Source organism: Electrona antarctica (assembly GCF_951216825.1).
Source record: "Electrona antarctica genome assembly, contig: scaffold_205, whole genome shotgun sequence".
In the NCBI taxonomy this organism is placed as follows: domain Eukaryota; kingdom Metazoa; phylum Chordata; class Actinopteri; order Myctophiformes; family Myctophidae; genus Electrona; species Electrona antarctica.
The window spans coordinates 93,354-111,967 of record NW_027638570.1 but is presented as its reverse complement, the minus strand read 5'-3'; the positions used below and the strand labels follow the sequence as shown (position 1 = coordinate 111,967).

At 46.4% G+C, this 18,614-nt stretch overlaps 2 protein-coding genes across 4 annotated transcripts in view; both read left to right on the top strand.

Moving 5' to 3' along the window:
• suox (sulfite oxidase) overlaps positions 1-18,614 on the top strand; it is a 147,008-nt gene that overhangs the window by 48,102 nt on the left and 80,292 nt on the right. The gene's annotated exons all lie outside the window — the stretch shown is intronic.
• The window catches only part of mcrs1 (microspherule protein 1), a 42,820-nt gene continuing 26,454 nt past the window's right edge, over positions 2,249-18,614 (top strand). The window contains exons 1-5 of one of the 3 annotated variants that reach the window (XM_079530832.1): positions 2,249-2,479; positions 3,656-3,822; positions 7,417-7,555; positions 9,749-9,913; positions 10,988-11,097. In XM_079530832.1, the coding sequence (XP_079386958.1) occupies positions 3,656-3,822; positions 7,417-7,555; positions 9,749-9,913; positions 10,988-11,097 (581 nt within the window). In that variant the 5' untranslated portion in view covers positions 2,249-2,479. Of the gene's footprint in view, positions 2,480-3,655; positions 3,823-7,416; positions 7,556-9,748; positions 9,914-10,276; positions 10,302-10,987; positions 11,098-11,759; positions 11,786-18,614 lie in introns of those variants that run through there. The other 2 variants (XM_079530833.1, XM_079530834.1) reach the window with 2 other exon arrangements.

Here is an 18,614-nt window from a genome sequence, read left to right as displayed (position 1 = left end):
TGTACAAAAGGTGCTCAAAAGGCCTCACGTTGGTTGGGGTCCATTTGTTGAGGACTATTTTGAAACGTAAATGTTTACATGAGTGTTATTAAATGATCAAGTTGTCATTTTGTATGAATGTTCTGTGTCCTGCACTTCCCCCATTATATTATTAAAGAACATTTCCTTTCCACAACAACATTATACATGACTTTTCATTTCTTTCTTTTAATTCCCAGCTTGGATTTTCTTCTAGGCCATTGGTTCTCAAAGTGGGGTCTTATGTAAAGCAGATATCTGGTATTTCTGAGGGGCTATAGTGCCCCTCAGAAATACCCCTGCTTTTCATTTCACAAGTCGTGAAAAAAAAAAATATATATATATTTTCTTTTAACCTCAACTCTTTGCTTCTGGGGTTCCCTGGCACACAACACAACATTTTGGGACAGGGCAGGGGTATAGCCATAGATATATGTCTATGGGCATAGCGGCCAAAATCCATATGAATCTGGGGGTCCCTGATGAGAAGATTTTGAGGACCACTGCTCCAAAAGCTAAAAGAGAGCAAAATACAGTATTTCAAGTGTGATTCCCACTCCTCGCCAGAAGGCGGCGCTAATGCACCAACAATAAACTGGATTGTCAACCATCCATACAATAAAATAAAAAGAGAACCGGAAAAGGCTGTGTTGCCATGTCTGCTTATTATAATTAAGCGACCTGGGCTTGTTTTTCTGTAAAGTTGCTTGTAAATATTGGTGATGATTCAAGTTTCTTTATTAGGAAAAAGACCCCTTCCATCTCGTTTTCGAGGGGCCCCCAACACAGATACATGTCACAATCATTATTGTACATGTAAAAAGTAAAACAAAACAAATTACATACACCTAACGGACAGGACAAAACACTAAACATTGCAATTACAGCCTCATGACGGCATTGAATCCAATCATACACTGTAACACATTATGAAAATACTACGTCCTTACAGCCTCATTACGGCATTGAATCCAATCATATACTGGAACACATTATGAAAATACTACGTCCTATAGTGAGTGCAAAAAAATTAAATAATGATATTAATACAAAATAAAATAATGATTTAAAGGAATAAAGATGGTGATATAATGGCATAGGCCTATTTACAGAAAGCAAGAACATACAACTTTGAAGTAAATTGGTAGTTGCGGAGTGCGGTTTTTGGGGGTATTTTGTTTCTTTATATATATTGTTTCTAAAGTGTAGTTTCCTAATGTCGTTTAAACCAGTGATTCTGATTGATTGATTGATTGATTGATTGAAGTATTTATTAACAGTTTGCAGAATTACAGTACATTTCAAGCACAACTCAATACAAAGACTGTTAACTGTGAGTGGACGACACCATAAAGCACTAGACTTGTTTACAAGAGGGTCCACCTTATTCAATTCATCATAACATTTAGAGAAGTACATGCACTTCTATATAAAATACAGGAAATCATGTAGTGGGTGATTCAGGTTTTACGGGGGCGGGGCCAGTTTGGAATTGCAGCCGTCCGTAGGCGCACTTTGAGAGCGGTTTTGAAGGAGTCAAGGGATACGCATGTCTTAATGACTGTTGGTAGGGCGTTCTATAGGAGCGAAATTAATTTAGTGTTTAGTCCCTTGTTTGAGCCGAATCTGGGTTGCACATTCACATCTCACACATTTCCATGTCTTGTCAAGGACCCCCCAGTCCCAGGGACCCCCAGTCCCAGATTAATGTATGTGTCCAGGGACCCCCCAGTAGATTAATATATGTGTCCAGGGACCCCCCAGTAGATTAATATATGTGTCCAGGGACCCCCAGTCCCAGATTAATGTATGTGTCCAGGGACCCCCCAGTAGATTAATATATGTGTCCAGGGACCCCCCAGTAGATTAATGTATGTGTCCAGGGACCCCCCAGTAGATTAATATATGTGTCCAGGGACCCCCCAGTAGATTAATATATGTGTCCAGGGACCCCCCAGTCCATATTAATGTGTCCAGGGACCCCCCAGTCCATATTAATGTGTCCAGGGACCCCCAGTCCATATTAATGTGTCCAGGGACCCCCCAGTCCATATTAATGTGTCCAGGGACCCCCGTACCAGATTTGTGTTGTTAAAGATATTCCACGCTTGTCCATTTTCCCCCCTCTCTTAAAAAATAAATAAATACAAATAAGAATAGCAGATCTACAAACTCACAACGCGTCGCTTGTTCTTTCTGGCTTGTTCTCATAGACCTGGTTGCTTGTTTCTCTCACGCAATCTGGCAACCCTCCGCTAGGTGGCTAATGTTGTTGCTAGCTGTTTTTACACACAGTATGTAGTTGTTATCTAATGTTGCTAAGCTAACGAAGCTAACGAAGCTAACGAAGCCTGTTTATATATATTATATGATTAGCAGCGCTATTTAATTCATACCATTTCATAGTGAACTTTATAAACAGGATATAACAGAACGGAATAAACAGGAGAGCAACTAAAAGGTGAGTTTTTACCTAAAACTAAAACATTCTCTCTCTGGAATGCTGTTAGCATCATGCTAACCAGCTAACAGGCTAACCAGCTAGCAGCAAACCAACCTCTGTAGTGGAGTTTCAACAACACTAATAATTAATATTACAGTATGTCTGTAAACATTATATTATTCTACCATTAACGTTCATATTGTTTCTAAGTGTTGTTGATGCCAGAATGTGTCGCTAGATGGCCTAACATTAGCATTAAGGCCATGTTGTTGTTATTATGATGTAAACAAAGGCTTTAAGTTTAAACTGATGGCCTTTGTTTATATCAGTGGTTTTCATATAAAGGTCCATTTATTTACTCTTTGGCATTTGAGCCACGGACCACCATTTGATGACATTTAGCCTCTCAGACCCATTTGAGCCACGGACCACCATTTGATGACATTTAGCCTCTCAGACCCATCTGAGCCACGGACCACCATTTGATGACATTTAGCCTCTCAGACCCATCTGAGCCACGGACCACCATTTGATGACATTTAGCCTCTCAGACCCATCTGAGCCACGGATAATTTAACTCTTGAGAGCATAACATGAAACCAAATGGACCCATAAGGGTCTCAAGAGTTAAAGATCGAAGGGACCGGGTCCATTTGGTTAAACTGTCCATCATTTAGCTGGGGACCACCTGGAACCCCCTGAAGGACCACTGGTTTACATGATAATGACTGTCAGTCAACACAGAGATCCGTGACATCACACGTCACCGTCAGTGCGTCAATCTAACTTTGCACCAATTATTATTTTCTACTTTTACTTAGAGTAAAAGGGGAGGCCGGGGGGGAGCTCCCTCCCCGACCTCCTTCAAAAAGAGCTTCTGCTAAAAAGTGGTTCCAAACTTTGTCATGGCAAGGACCCCCAAACTGACACTAATAGACCCGCGGACCCCCATTTGAAAAGTTATGCCAGGGACCCCCATAAGAGCAGATCTTTACGGCTCTATTAGTGATTCTCAACCTGTTTCATTTCAAGGACCCCCAGTTTGACATTCATTAGTCTACGGACCCCCATTTAATGGCATCTCTATCTCTGGGACCCCCAATTTATATCGTAAAATCAATGTTAATTTAACTCTGGCAGGTGGGCGGGGCCGATATGACTGACATGTCTCTCTGCCTATCACATTGTGTCTAGATGCAGGCAGGTGCATCGGTGGGCGGGGCCCAGAGCCGCTCGGTGGGCGGGGCCCAGAGCCGCTCGGAGGATGAGGATTCGCTGGTGATCAAAGAGGTGAAGAGGACGTCGGGACAGGCGTTCTGCGGAGGAGGAGGAGTCGTTCCCAAACGCAGGAGTTCCTCCAGGTTGGAGTTCATTATTAACTCACTGAGACCTGATTCTACAGGTTGGAGTTCATTATTAACTCACTGAGACCTGATTCTACAGGTTGGAGTTCATTATTAACTCACTGAGACCTGATTCTACAGGTTGGAGTTCATTATTAACTCACTGAGACCTGATTCTACAGGTTGGAGTTCATTATTAACTCACTGAGACCTGATTCTACAAATGTCTTCTAAATCATGAACCTCATGTTTCTATCAGTGGTTCTCAAACCTCTTCATGTCAAGGACCCCCAAAAATATCTGTAATTGGCCGCCGACCCCCATCTGAAAATATGTAGTTCCAGGGACCCCCCCAGAAGGTTAGGTTGTAGTTCCAGGGACCCCCCCAGAAGGTTAGGTTGTAGTTCCAGGGACCCCCCCAGAAGGTTAGGTTGTAGTTCCAGGGACCCCCCCAGAAGGTTAGGTTGTAGTTCCAGGGACCCCGTCCAGAATGAATACTGAACAGAACCCCAAGAGGGTTCCCGTCCAGAATGAATACTGTACAGAACCCCAAGAGGGTTCCCGTCCAGAATGAATACAGAACAGAACCCCAAGAGGGTTCCCGTCCAGAATGAATACAGAACAGAACCCCAAGAGGGTTCCCGTCCAGAATGAATACAGAACAGAACCCCAAGAGGGTTCCCGTCCAGAATGAATACAGAACAGAACCCCAAGAGGGTTCCCGTCCAGAATGAATACAGAACAGAACCCCAAGAGGGTTCCCGTCCAGAATGAATACTGAACAGAACCCCAAGAGGGTTCCCGTCCAGAATGAATACAGAACAGAACCCCAAGAGGGTTCCCGTCCAGAATGAATACAGAACAGAACCCCAAGAGGGTTCCTGTCCAGAATGAATACAGAACAGAACCCCAAGAGGGTTCCCGTCCAGAATGAATACTGTACAGAACCCCAAGAGGGTTCCCGTCCAGAATGAATACAGAACAGAACCCCAAGAGGGTTCCTGTCCAGAATGAATACAGAACAGAACCCCAAGAGGGTTCCCGTCCAGAATGAATACAGAACAGAACCCCAAGAGGGTTCTCGTCCAGAATGGGTTAAAAACGTTGATCTTTCAAATATGCTATTTTTCAAAGTCAAAGTCAAAAGTCAAAGTCATACGATTTGTCACACACGTTACCGCAGTGAAATTTGTTCTCCGCATTTGACCCATCTCTTGGAGCGGTGAGCTGCAGCGTGCGCCGCGCTCGGGAATCATTTGATTAGTAGATTTGACCCCCAATCCAACCATTTGATGCTGAGTGCCAAGCAGGGAGGCATTGGGTCCCATTTTTACAGTCTTTGGTATGACCCGGCCGGGGATCGAACCCCGACCTCCCAGTTTCAGGGCGGACACTCTAACCACAAGGCCACTGTCTGGTCAACAGGTAAAGTTTCAAATAACGGTTAAAGGGGAATACCACTCATTTTACTATGTCATTAGTATACCTTAGAGTTGTTGTGTGGAAATAATAATAAAGTTCCCCCATTCTGTGTTTCCTAGAACTGGAGATCTGAAATAAATCAGTAACATTATGAAGTCCATCTTTGAGATGTCACTGAGATGTACTTCATAATGTGACTGATTCTTTTCCAATTATGCGTGTGCCAGAGTAATTTAGTAAGAGAGTGGCGACACTAGCGTTGACCCATTGTAACAATCTCCACGGGATAGTTCCAGCCATAGGAGCAATGTTTGGAACTATAGCCCATAGGCACCCGCTTTGTCTCAATGGGATAGTTCCAGCCATAGGAGCAATGTTTGGAACTATAGCCCATAGGCACCCGCTTTTCTCAATGGGATAGTTCCAGCCATAGGAGCAATGTTTGGAACTATAGCCCATAGGCACCCGCTTTGTCTCAATGGGATAGTTCCAGCCATAGGAGCAATGTTTGGAACTATAGCCCATAGGCACCCGCTTTGTCTCAATGGGATAGTTCCAGCCATAGGAGCAATGTTTAGAACTATAGCCCATAGGCACCCGCTTTGTCTCAATGGGATAGTTCCAGCCATAGGAGCAATGTGTGGAACTATAGCCCATAGGCACCCGCTTTGTCTCAATGGGATAGTTCCAATGTGTGGAACTATAGCCCATAGGCACCCGCTTTGTCTCAATGGGATAGTTCCAATGTGTGGAACTATAGCCCATAGGCACCCGCTTTGCGGCGAGATCAAAGCGTGTCGCTACTCTCCTACTCTACACTCTGGTGCGTGCATAGTGTGTGGCAAATCGAGTTTAACATTGTTTAACCCATTTTGACCTGAGGACGATTTAAAAAAAAGTCTTCTAAATCCTAACAATCCTAACCTGAAAACCCTATGTTTCTATGTCAGTGGTGCTCAACCTTTTTCATGTAAAGGACCCCCGGAATTATCTGCATTTGGCCACGGACCCCCATCTGAGAACATGTTGTTCCAGGGTTCCCCAGAAGCAAATATTTGAGTTAAAAACGTTCACGATTTTTCAAAATGGTGCCGTGCTACGAGCTTGACATAGGACCTTTCTGTTCTCTGTACTCGTCGAGTCCAGAAAGTCGTTTTTTGCCACTCAGTAGACGTTCCCGCATTACCTCTGGGTATAATGATGATTATACCCGTTATAGACGGTTAACCCATTTTGGGCGGGAACCACTTTTGGTGTTTAAGCATTATGTTATGCTTTAGCTGTTGGAAAAATAGCAGATCTACAAGCTCATAGCGCGGCTTGTAGGTCTGCTATTTTTGAAAAATCGTGAAAATGTGGCGCAAATCTTTGAATATATATTCTTTCAGAGTGAACGTTTTAACTCAAATCTTTGCTTCTGGGAGGTCCCTGGAACTACATATTTTCAGATGGTCGGCAGCCAATTACATATATTTTTGGGGGTCCTTGACATGAAAATGTTTGAGAACCACTGATACAGAAACATGGGTTTTTCAGAAAACTGTCAGGATTTAGAAGACATTTGTAGAATCGTCCTCAGGTCTAACTCAGCGATGCGATTATGAGCGGTTTCGGTTTCCTATGACAATAAACAATAACACTCGTTATATGGACCTACAGGTCCATCTCAATGAATTAGAATATTGTGTAAAAGTTCATTTTCTTCCGTAATAATATAATTCAAAAAAGTGAAACTTTCATATATTCTCAATTCATTGTGCATAAAGTGAAGTATTTAAAACCTTTTTTTTGTTTTAATCTTGATGATTATGGCGTACAGCTCATGAAAATAAAAAATCTGAAAAGTATAGATGGTATGCGCATGCATAAAGTGAATGGTAGATCGAGTGGCAAAGTGAGTGACAGTGAATTTAATGTTGTTTAAAGTCATTTAATACAATCAGAGAGGACTTTTCTGATTGGATGTATGGGCTGTCAATCAGATAGGACTTTTCTGATTGGATGTATGGGCTGTCAAGGCCAGAAAGTTGCAGCTGTCAATCAACCTAGTTGTACAGTATGCAGTGATGATTGACAGCTGTCATTGTTCTTCAGAGTGATGATTGACAGCTGTCATTGTTCTTCAGAGTGATGATTGACAGATGTCATTGTTCTTCAGAGTGATGATTGACAGATGTCATTGTTCTCCAGGTCCATCAAGAGGAAGAAGTTTGACGATGAGCTGGTGGAGAGCAGCCTGGTCAAGTCCTCCAGCAGAATGAAAGGACCGCCCGTCATCGATCAGCCAATCCGCTGCTCTGGGGGCGGCGACCTCTCGTCCAAACAAAAGGTACGAGCCAATCGGCTGCTCAGGGGGCGGTTAGAGCCAATCAAAACCACCGATTTAAAGTTTCACAGGACAACAGCAGTAGCTGTGGGGTGAGTTTAGTGAACGATAAGGGGACGTCGCAGGACAACAGCAGTAGCTGTGTGTGTGGGGTGAGTTTAGGGGACGTTGCAGGACAACAGCAGTAGCTGTGTGTGTGTGGGGTGAGTTTAGTGAATGATAAGGGGACGTCACAGGACAACAGCAGTAGCTGTGTGTGTGTGGGGTGAGTTTAGTGAATGATAAGGGGACGTTGCAGGACAACAGCAATAGCTGTGTGTGTGTGGGGTGAGTTTAGTGAATGATAAGGGGACGACACAGGACAACAGCAGTAGCTGTGTGTGTGTGGGGTGAGTTTAGTGAACGATAAGGGGACGTCGCAGGACAACAGCAGTAGCTGTGTGTGTGTGGGGTGAGTTTAGTGAATGATAAGGGGACGTCACAGGACAACAGCAGTAGCTGTGTGTGTGGGGTGAGTTTAGTGAATGATAAGGGGACGTCGCAGGACAACAGCAGTAGCTGTGTGTGTGTGGGGTGAGTTTAGTGAATGATAAGGGGACGTCACAGGACAACAGCAGTAGCTGTGTGTGTGGGGTGAGTTTAGTGAATGATAAGGGGACGTCAAAGGACAACAGCAGTAGCTGTGTGTGTGTTTCGGGTGAGTTTAATGAATGATAAGGGGACGTCGCAGGACAACAGCAGTAGCTGTGTGTGTGGGGTGAGTTTAGGGGACGTCACAGGACAACAGCAGTAGCTGTGTGTGTGGGGTGAGTTTAGGGGACGTCGCAGGACAACAGCAGTAGCTGTGTGTGTGTGGGGTGAGTTTAGTGAATGATAAGGGGACGTCGCAGGACAACAGCAGTAGCTGTGTGGGGTGAGTTTAGTGAATGATAAGGGGACGTCGCAGGACAACAGCAGTAGCTGTGTGGGGTGAGTTTAGTGAATGATAAGGGGATGTCGCAGGACAACAGCAGTAGCTGTGTGGGGTGAGTTTAATGAACGATAAGGGGACGTCGCAGGACAACAGCAGTAGCTGTGTGGGGTGAGTTTAATGAATGATAAGGGGACGTCACAGGACAACAGCAACCAGCCAAAATTCTCACAAGTCACCCCCCTTCTCCGCTCCCTCCATTGGCTCCCGGTCGCTGCCCGCACAGAATACAAAACTCTGATTCTGGCATTCAAAGCAACCAAAGGCATGGCCCCCCCATATCTCACAAGTATGATCGTACCCTACAAACCCTCCCGCGCACTCAGATCAGCCAACGCAGGGAAGCTGGAGGTACCTTCACTAAAAACGCCGGGACAACGCTCCACACGTCCCAAACTCTTCTCCCTTCTGGCTCCAAAACTATGGAATGCACTTCCCATCACAGTCAGAACTGCAGCCTCACTCCCAATCTTCCGCCGTAGTCTGAAAACCCACCTCTTCAGACTCCACCATGGCCCGTAGCACTTGCCCTAGCCTAGCCCCTTAGATAGCACATTATGTAGACTTAGATAGTATTTTAAACAGACTTATAGCTTGTTACGTAGACAGCGCTAGAATTGCACTTTATGTAGTCATAGCACTTTATAGTACACATGTATAATATATTATATAGTATAGTATGTATAGTTAACATAGATACTCCACTGTTACGTTCTTAGTTTACGCATGATTCATGATAACTACTTTTTATATATGTGATGTATGCCATGCTTTTGTTATTGCTTAATGTAAGTCGCTCTGGATTAAGAGCGTCTGCTAAATGCCTAAAAAAAAAAAAAACAGCAGTAGCTGTGTGTGTGGGGTGAGTTTAATGAATGATAAGGGGACGTCGCAGGACAACAGCAGTAGCTGTGTGGGGTGAGTTTAATGAATGATAAGGGGACGTCGCAGGACAACAGCAGTAGCTGTGTGTGTGGGGTGAGTTTAATGAATGATAAGGGGACGTCGCAGGACAACAGCAGCTGTGCGGTGTGCATTGATACGATGTCTAACCCTAACCCGCACCACAGACCAATAAGAAGCCTACCTTGGAGTAGGTAAAACTAATCACAGAACGCAGCGAATCTAAAACTATTTATGCTTTTGTTTTGTTTTTGTAAACACAGGGCAAAGTTGAGTTCTATGCCTTTAATTAATATCCACCTTCATCATGCTCTTCCTGTCAGGTGACCAAATCCAGCACGGGTCTGACCCCGCCCCTAGCCATGGTGGTGACTCCGCCCCCAATCAGCAAGAGAATGAAGAAGAGCAAACAGCCGTTACAGGTCACTAAAGACCTGGGCAGGTGGAAGCCGACCGACGACCTGCTGCTAATTAACGCTGTGCTACAGGTGAGTTAACGACCTGCTGCTAATTAACGCTGTGCTACAGGTGAGTTAACGACCTGCTAATTAACGCTGTGCTACAGGTGAGTTAACGACCTGCTAATTAACGCTGTGCTACAGGTGAGTTAACGACCTGCTGCTAATTAACGCTGTGCTACAGGTGAGTTAACGACCTGCTAATTAACGCTGTGCTACAGGTGAGTTAACGACCTGCTAATTAACGCTGTGCTACAGGTGAGTTAACGACCTGCTGCTAATTAACGCTGTGCTACAGGTGAGTTAACGACCTGCTGCTAATTAACGCTGTGCTACAGGTGAGTTAACGACCTGCTGCTAATTAACGCTGTGCTACAGGTGAGTTAACGACCTGCTGCTAATTAACGCTGTGCTACAGGTGAGTTAACGACCTGCTAATTAACGCTGACCACAGACCTAACCTATGTTTGGTGCGTTTGTTTAGTTTCAGACCACAGACCTGACCTGTTGGGTGCGTTTGTTTAGTTTCAGACCACAGACCTGACCTGTTGGGTGCGTTTGTTTAGTTTCAGACCACAGACCTGACCTGTTGGGTGCGTTTGTTTAGTTTCAGACCACAGACCTGACCTGTTGGGTGCGTTTGTTTAGTTTCAGACCACAGACCTGACCTGTTGGGTGCGTTTGTTTAGTTTCAGACCACAGACCTGACCTGTTGGGTGCGTTTGTTTAGTTTCAGACCACAGACCTGACCTGTTGGGTGCGTTTGTTTAGTTTCAGACCACAGACCTGACCTGTTGGGTGCGTTTGTTTAGTTTCAGACCACAGACCTGACCTGTTGGGTGCGTTTGTTTAGTTTCAGACCACAGACCTGACCTGTTGGGTGCGTTTGTTTAGTTTCAGACCACAGACCTGACCTGTTGGGTGCGTTTGTTTAGTTTCAGACCACAGACCTGACCTGTTGGGTGCGTTTGTTTAGTTTCAGACCACAGACCTGACCTGTTGGGTGCGTTTGTTTAGTTTCAGACCACAGACCTGACCTGTTGGGTGCGTTTGTTTAGTTTCAGACCACAGACCTGACCTCTGGGTGCGTTTGTTTTGTTTCAGACCACAGACCTGACGTCGGTGCATCTCGGGGTGAAGTTCAGCTGTCGTTTCACCTTACGGGAGATCAAGGAGCGTTGGTACGCGCTGCTCTACGACCCTGTCATTTCAAAGTAAGAGCTGCTCTACGACCCTGTCATTTCAAAGTAAGAGCTGCTCTACGACCCTGTCATTTCAAAGTAAGAGCTGCTCTACGACCCTGTCATTTCAAAGTAAGAGCTGCTCTACGACCCTGTCATTTCAAAGTAAGAGCTGCTCTACGACCCTGTCATTTCAAAGTAAGAGCTGCTCTACGACCCTGTCATTTCAAAGTAAGAGCTGCTCTACGACCCTGTCATTTCAAAGTAAGAGCTGCTCTATGACCCTGTCATTTCAAAGTAAGAGCTGCTCTACGACCCTGTCATTTCAAAGTAAGAGCTGCTCTACGACCCTGTCATTTCAAAGTAAGAGCTGCTCTACGACCCTGTCATTTCAAAGTAAGAGCTGCTCTACGACCCTGTCATTTCAAAGTAAACTGCTCTACGACCCTGTCATTTCAATGTAAGAGCTGCTCTACGACCCTGTCATTTCAAAGTAAGAGCTGCTCTACGACCCTGTCATTTCAAAGTAAGAGCTGCTCTACGACCCTGTCATTTCAAAGTAAGAGCTGCTCTACGACCCTGTCATTTCAAAGTAAGAGCTGCTCTACGACCCTGTCATTTCAAAGTAAGAGCTGCTCTACCACCCTGTCATTTCAAAGTAAGAGCTCTACGACCCTGTCATTTCAAAGTAAGAGCTGCTCTACGACCCTGTCATTTCAAAGTAAGATCATCCTTTTTTAACACCCTGAGTGGTCTCCGTCCTATCAAATAGGTATGCTCCGCGTCCAGGACGGAGATTAATCACAGGACGGAACTTTAATGACATCATAACCGATCGCATCGCTCCTCAGGCTGGGAGCGTCCGTTGACAACAGGCGCTGTGCAACATTCAATGTCATTTCCGGTTGGGACGTCATCCAAAGTGGTCCTGCTCCATTTTAGTGGATGAGAGGAAAAATCTTAAAACATGAATAACTCTAAATCAATCCATCCAATTCTAGTCAAAGATCATGTGTCAGACGGCCCACCGCGGTCCCGTCGCTAGTCGCGTTACAATTAATCATACCTCCCGTTGTTGTCGGTTGCCTCGGGGGTGTTTTGGCTACATTTAGCTGCTTCAGCCACATCCAAGATGGCGCCTGGTGGTGCGTCACTAAAACCCCCGCCATCCAAGATGGCGCCTGGTGGTACGTCACTAAAAACCCCGCCATCCAAGATGGTGCCTGGTGGTGCGTCACTAAAACCCCCGCCATCCAAGATGGCGCCTGGTGGTGCGTCACTAAAACCCCCGCCATCCAAGATGGCGCCTGGTGGTGCGTCACTAAAACCCCCGCCATCCAAGATGGCGCCTGGTGGTGCGTCACTAAAACCCCCGCCATCCAAGATGGCGCCTGGTGGTGCGTCACTAAAACCCCCACCATCCAAGATGGCGCCTGGTGGTGCGTCACTAAAACCCCCGCCATCCAAGATGGCGCCTGGTGGTGCGTGACTAAAACCCCCGCCATCCAAGATGGCGCCTGGTGGTGCGTCACTAAAACCCCCGCCATCCAAGATGGCGCCTGGTGGTGCGTGACTAAAACCCCCGCCATCCAAGATGGCGCCTGGTGGTGCGTCACTAAAACCCCCGCCATCCAAGATGGCGCCTGGTGGTGCGTGACTAAAACCCCCGCCATCCAAGATGGCGCCTGGTGGTGCGTCACTAAAACCCCCGCCATCCAAGATGGCGCCTGGTGGTGCGTCACTAAAACCCCCGCCATCCAAGATGGCGCCTGGTGGTGCGTCACTAAAACCCCCGCCATCCAAGATGGCGCCTGGTGGTACGTCACTAAAACCCCCGCCATCCAAGATGGCGCCTGGTGGTACGTCACTAAAACCCCCACCATCCAAGATGGCGCCTGGTGGTGCGTCACTAAAACCCCCGTCATCCAAGATGGCGCCTGGTGGTGCGTCACTAAAACCCCCACCATCCAAGATGGCGCCTGGTGGTGCGTCACTAAACCCCCAACATCCAATATGGCGCCTGGTGGTGCGTCACTAAAACCCCCGCCATCCAAGATGGCGCCTGGTGGTGCATGACTAAAACCCCCGCCATCCAAGATGGCGCCTGGTGGTACGTCACTAAAACCCCCGTCATCCAAGATGGCGCCTGGTGGTACGTCACTAAAACCCCCACCATCCAAGATGGCGCCTGGTGGTACGTCACTAAAAACCCCGCCATCCAAGATGGCGCCTGGTGATGCGTCACTAAAACCCCCGCCATCCAAGATGGCGCCTGGTGGTGCGTCACTAAAACCCCCGCCATCCAAGATGGCGCCTGGTGGTGCGTCGCTAAATGTGCTCCGTTGCTGCAGATCGCTGGGCTGATTTAATGGTCCTAAAAACCCCCGGGCGTTCAGGGTGTTAATGTTTGTACATTTCTTTAGCCCATTCTGGGCGAACCCCTTTTGGTGTTTTAACCTTTTGGTGTTTTAACCGTTGACAACAGGCGCTGTGCAACATTCAATGTCATTTCCGGTTGGGACGTCATCCAAAGTGGTCCTGCTCCATTTTAGTGGATGAGAGGAAAAATCTTAAAACATGAATAACTCTAAATCAATCCATCCAATTCTAGTCAAAGATCATGTGTCAGACGGCCCACCGCAGTCCCGTCGCTAGTCGCGTTACAATTAATCATACCTCCCGTTGTTGTCGGTTGCCTCGGGGGTGTTTTGGCTACATTTAGCTGCTTCAGCCACATCCAAGATGGCGCCTGGTGGTGCGTCACTAAAACCCCCGCCATCCAAGATGGCGCCTGGTGGTGCGTCACTAAAACCCCCGCCATCCAAGATGGCGCCTGGTGGTACGTCACTAAAACCCCCGCCATCCAAGATGGCGCCTGGTGGTGCGTCACTAAAAACCCCCGTCATCCAAGATGGCGCCTGGTGGTACGTCACTAAAACCCCCGCCATCCAAGATGGCGCCTGGTGGTGCGTCACTAAAACCCCCGCCATCCAAGATGGCGCCTGGTGGTGCGTCACTAAAACCCCCACCATCCAAGATGGCGCCTGGTGGTGCGTCACTAAAACCACCGCCATCCAAGATGGCGCCTGGTGGTGCGTCACTAAAACCCCCGCCATCCAAGATGGCGCCTGGTGGTACGCCACTAAAACCCCCGCCATCCAAGATGGCGCCTGGTGGTGCGTCACTAAAACCCCCACCATCCAAGATGGCGCCTGGTGGTACGTCACTAACACCCCCACCATCCAAGATGGCGCCTGGTGGTGCGTCACTAAAACCCCCGCCATCCAAGATGGCGCCTGGTGGTACGTCACTAAAACCCCCACCATCCAAGATGGCGCCTGGTGGTACGTCACTAAAACCCCCACCATCCAAGATGGCGCCTGGTGGTACGTCACTAAAACCCCCGCCATCCAAGATGGCGCCTGGTGGTGCGTCACTAAAACCCCCACCATCCAAGATGGCGCCTGGTGGTACGTCACTAAAACCCCCGCTATCCAAGATGGCGCCTGGTGGTACGTCACTAAAACCCCCGCCATCCAAGATGGCGCCTGGTGGTGCGTCACTAAAACCCCCGCCATCCAAGATGGCGCCTGGTGGTGCGTCACTAAAACCCCCGCCATCCAAGATGGCGCCTGGTGGTACGTCACTAAAACCCCCGCCATCCAAGATGGCGCCTGGTGGTGCGTCACTAAAACCCCCGCCATCCAAGATGGCGCCTGGTGGTACGTCACTAAAACCCCCGCCATCCAAGATGGCGCCTGGTGGTGCGTCACTAAAACCCCCGCCATCCAAGATGGCGCCTGGTGGTGCGTCGCTAAATGTGCTCCGTTGCTGCAGATCGCTGGGCTGATTTAATGGTCCTAAAAACCCCCGGGCGTTCAGGGTGTTAATGTTTGTACATTTCTTTAGCCCATTCTGGGCGAACCCCTTTTGGTGTTGTCGTGTATTTTGGACACGAGACCATACAAACTTAACCCAAACGGGAGAGCATTGAGATAATTGTGAGACGGCAGCAGACAGAGTAAGATGTTCCTTGATGTTTATTTCGAAGTACACAGCATAGCAAGACATGGCATAGGCTCCTCCAGCCTCACGGCCTCGGGTCGACTGACTGACTGACATAGAAATTCGACTAGCTTAAGTACAGTTTTACACAATACACATTGGACCAGACTACCATTTGGCCATTCCTAGAAGGATCACTGTGGCCCTTTGATCTACTGTTTTAGCATTTGGTTGCCCTAGGTGTGAATCAGGATCTCAGACTACAGTATAAACAGGCCATCGACACCTCTGATCTTGAATATCAAAGACAGCTGCCTGCAGACGAATTGACTAGGCCAATTAACTATACCTACTGACCATATGCTATGGGCACAGTAGCACACATTATGGATAGAATTATGATTTCCAGATTCCACATAACCCCCCTTATGACATATATGTCATATAAAAAAATATGGAACCATAATTCTTACCAGTTACCACCCCCCTTGATCCTCAGTTTAACAATACATTTAAGACACCAGAATAACAGCTTTACCCCAACATGGTTTTCAAACACAGACATTTAAGGTTACACAACTTGACATCATTTACAGTAAGTTCAAATACAATTTCGTATCAGTGGATAATTCATAAATGGTTTCCATTACAGTAAGTTCAAATACAATTTCGTATCAGTGGATGGATCGGATCAGAATTCTCTTTGCGTTATTTCAAACTCATGGCTAAAAATGTTACAGAACAATGAACATGAAAACTGCCGTCACCTCGTCAACATTTTAAGCCCTAGAGAACCACAGAGTCAAATTAAACCCTCTTTAACACTGTCGGCACTACACGACTACCAATTAATTACCCTGTAATTGAATCACTATCCTGACTTTAACACTGTCGGCACCAAACGACTGCCAATTGCACTATCCTGACAAGTAATCTTAAACAATGGATAATGGAAAATGATTAGTAAGTTACAATTAGCTGACGTTTAAACAAGACATTGCCGCTTTCAGGAAATTTAGGACGTGCCATAACATATCTATACGTTTATAATGCTTTAAATAAAACTCTGCTCCACTAAGGTATATAGAACATACACACCAAATCACATGAAACTCTCTCTTTTGAGTTTCACAGGACCAAAATCAAAACAAGTCTTCCGGACTTACCCTGACCAATAATAAGAAAAGATAAATACATTAACAGGCCAGAGTTTAAGCAATATTTAACTAATTAATACTCTCTTCACGTCTCGAGGAAAACACCTATTTGATTCACAATTAGGCTACTTATGAACCAACTTACCTAATTATACGACAAAACATACCAACATGAGGCCTATTAATTCATGTTGAAACAAACACGACGCACAATTTTGAAAACAGAGAGAAGGAAAGTCCATCTTTTCTCTGTACGGACAAAGGAAATTCTTCTGTATCCTGCATTCCGTTACCTCAAAGTTCGCTTCAGCTGCAGATCAAGTTGAGAAAATGTTACCGCTGTTCTCGCTGAAAGCTCTCATAACAAACTCTCTCCATCATCATCATCTCCCCCCCTCCCAGCTCTGAAACAACAGAGATGGGAAAACGAGAAAGAAAAGCAACATCTTCATCACAGACCCCGTAGGCCCGTGAAGGCCCTCAGCTTGCGTCGTCAGTCGGCCATGGAAAGCCAAGCCACCACCACCACGGAGATGTGTCCTTCTTCGGCACGTGTCGTGCGTGCAATGTGTGATCAGCACACTGCATATTACACGGCCGCTGTTCGACACTGTCCTCCTGTCCACTCCGAAACGAATTCCCGAAAGCGGAAACCGCCGTGCCAAGCGTCGAGTGGCCGCCTCTCCCCGTCGGGATGAGCGGACCCCTCTCCCCCCTGGAATGCCGGTGTCCCCGTGCCGTGCTGCGCTGCATCGCTCCTCTGCTCGCCGTCCCCCGCGTAGAGGTGATGATCGAAGGCCCCCCCCGTGTGGCTGTCCGCTTCGTCGAACGCTCCTCTGTCCGCCGGCTGGAAAGAGACGCAGGCCGCCGCTGCGCAACACTCCCCATCGCGGTGGTCCGTCGACACCCTCGTCCTCGTACCGCTGGAACCCGTCGTCGCCGTCTCTCACAAAAACTCGCTGATTAGACTGAATAAAAAAGCCAACTGGTTCTTCTCCTAACTGGCGCAAACACCATGAAGGTCGGGATCGCGCACCATCTGTCGTGTATTTTGGACACGAGACCATACAAACTTAACCCAAACGGGAGAGCATTGAGATAATTGTGAGACGGCAGCAGACAGAGTAAGATGTTCCTTGATGTTTATTTCGAAGTACACAGCATAGCAAGACATGGCATAGGCTCCTCCAGCCTCACGGCCTCGGGTCGACTGACTGACTGACATAGAAATTCGACTAGCTTAAGTACAGTTTTACACAATACACATTGGACCAGACTACCATTTGGCCATTCCTAGAAGGATCACTGTGGCCCTTTGATCTACTGTTTTAGCATTTGGTTGCCCTAGGTGTGAATCAGGATCTCAGACTACAGTATAAACAGGCCATCGACACCTCTGATCTTGAATATCAAAGACAGCTGCCTGCAGACGAATTGACTAGGCCAATTAACTATACCTACTGACCATATGCTATGGGCACAGTAGCACACATTATGGATAGAATTATGATTTCCAGATTCCACATAACCCCCCTTATGACATATATGTCATATAAAAAAATATGGAACCATAATTCTTACCAGTTACCACCCCCCTTGATCCTCAGTTTAACAATACATTTAAGACACCAGAATAACAGCTTTACCCCAACATGGTTTTCAAACACAGACATTTAAGGTTACACAACTTGACATCATTTACAGTAAGTTCAAATACAATTTCGTATCAGTGGATAATTCATAAATGGTTTCCATTACAGTAAGTTCAAATACAATTTCGTATCAGTGGATGGATCGGATCAGAATTCTCTTTGCGTTATTTCAAACTCATGGCTAAAAATGTTACAGAACAATGAACATGAAAACTGCCGTCACCTCGTCAACATTTTAAGCCCTAGAGAACCACAGAGTCAAATTAAACCCTCTTTAACACTGTCGGCACTACACGACTACCAATTAATTACCCTGTAATTGAATCACTATCCTGACTTTAACACTGTCGGCACCAAACGACTGCCAATTGCACTATCCTGACAAGTAATCTTAAACAATGGATAATGGAAAATGATTAGTAAGTTACAATTAGCTGACGTTTAAACAAGACATTGCCGCTTTCAGGAAATTTAGGACGTGCCATAACATATCTATACGTTTATAATGCTTTAAATAAAACTCTGCTCCACTAAGGTATATAGAACATACACACCAAATCACATGAAACTCTCTCTTTTGAGTTTCACAGGACCAAAATCAAAACAAGTCTTCCGGACTTACCCTGACCAATAATAAGAAAAGATAAATACATTAACAGGCCAGAGTTTAAGCAATATTTAACTAATTAATACTCTCTTCACGTCTCGAGGAAAACACCTATTTGATTCACAATTA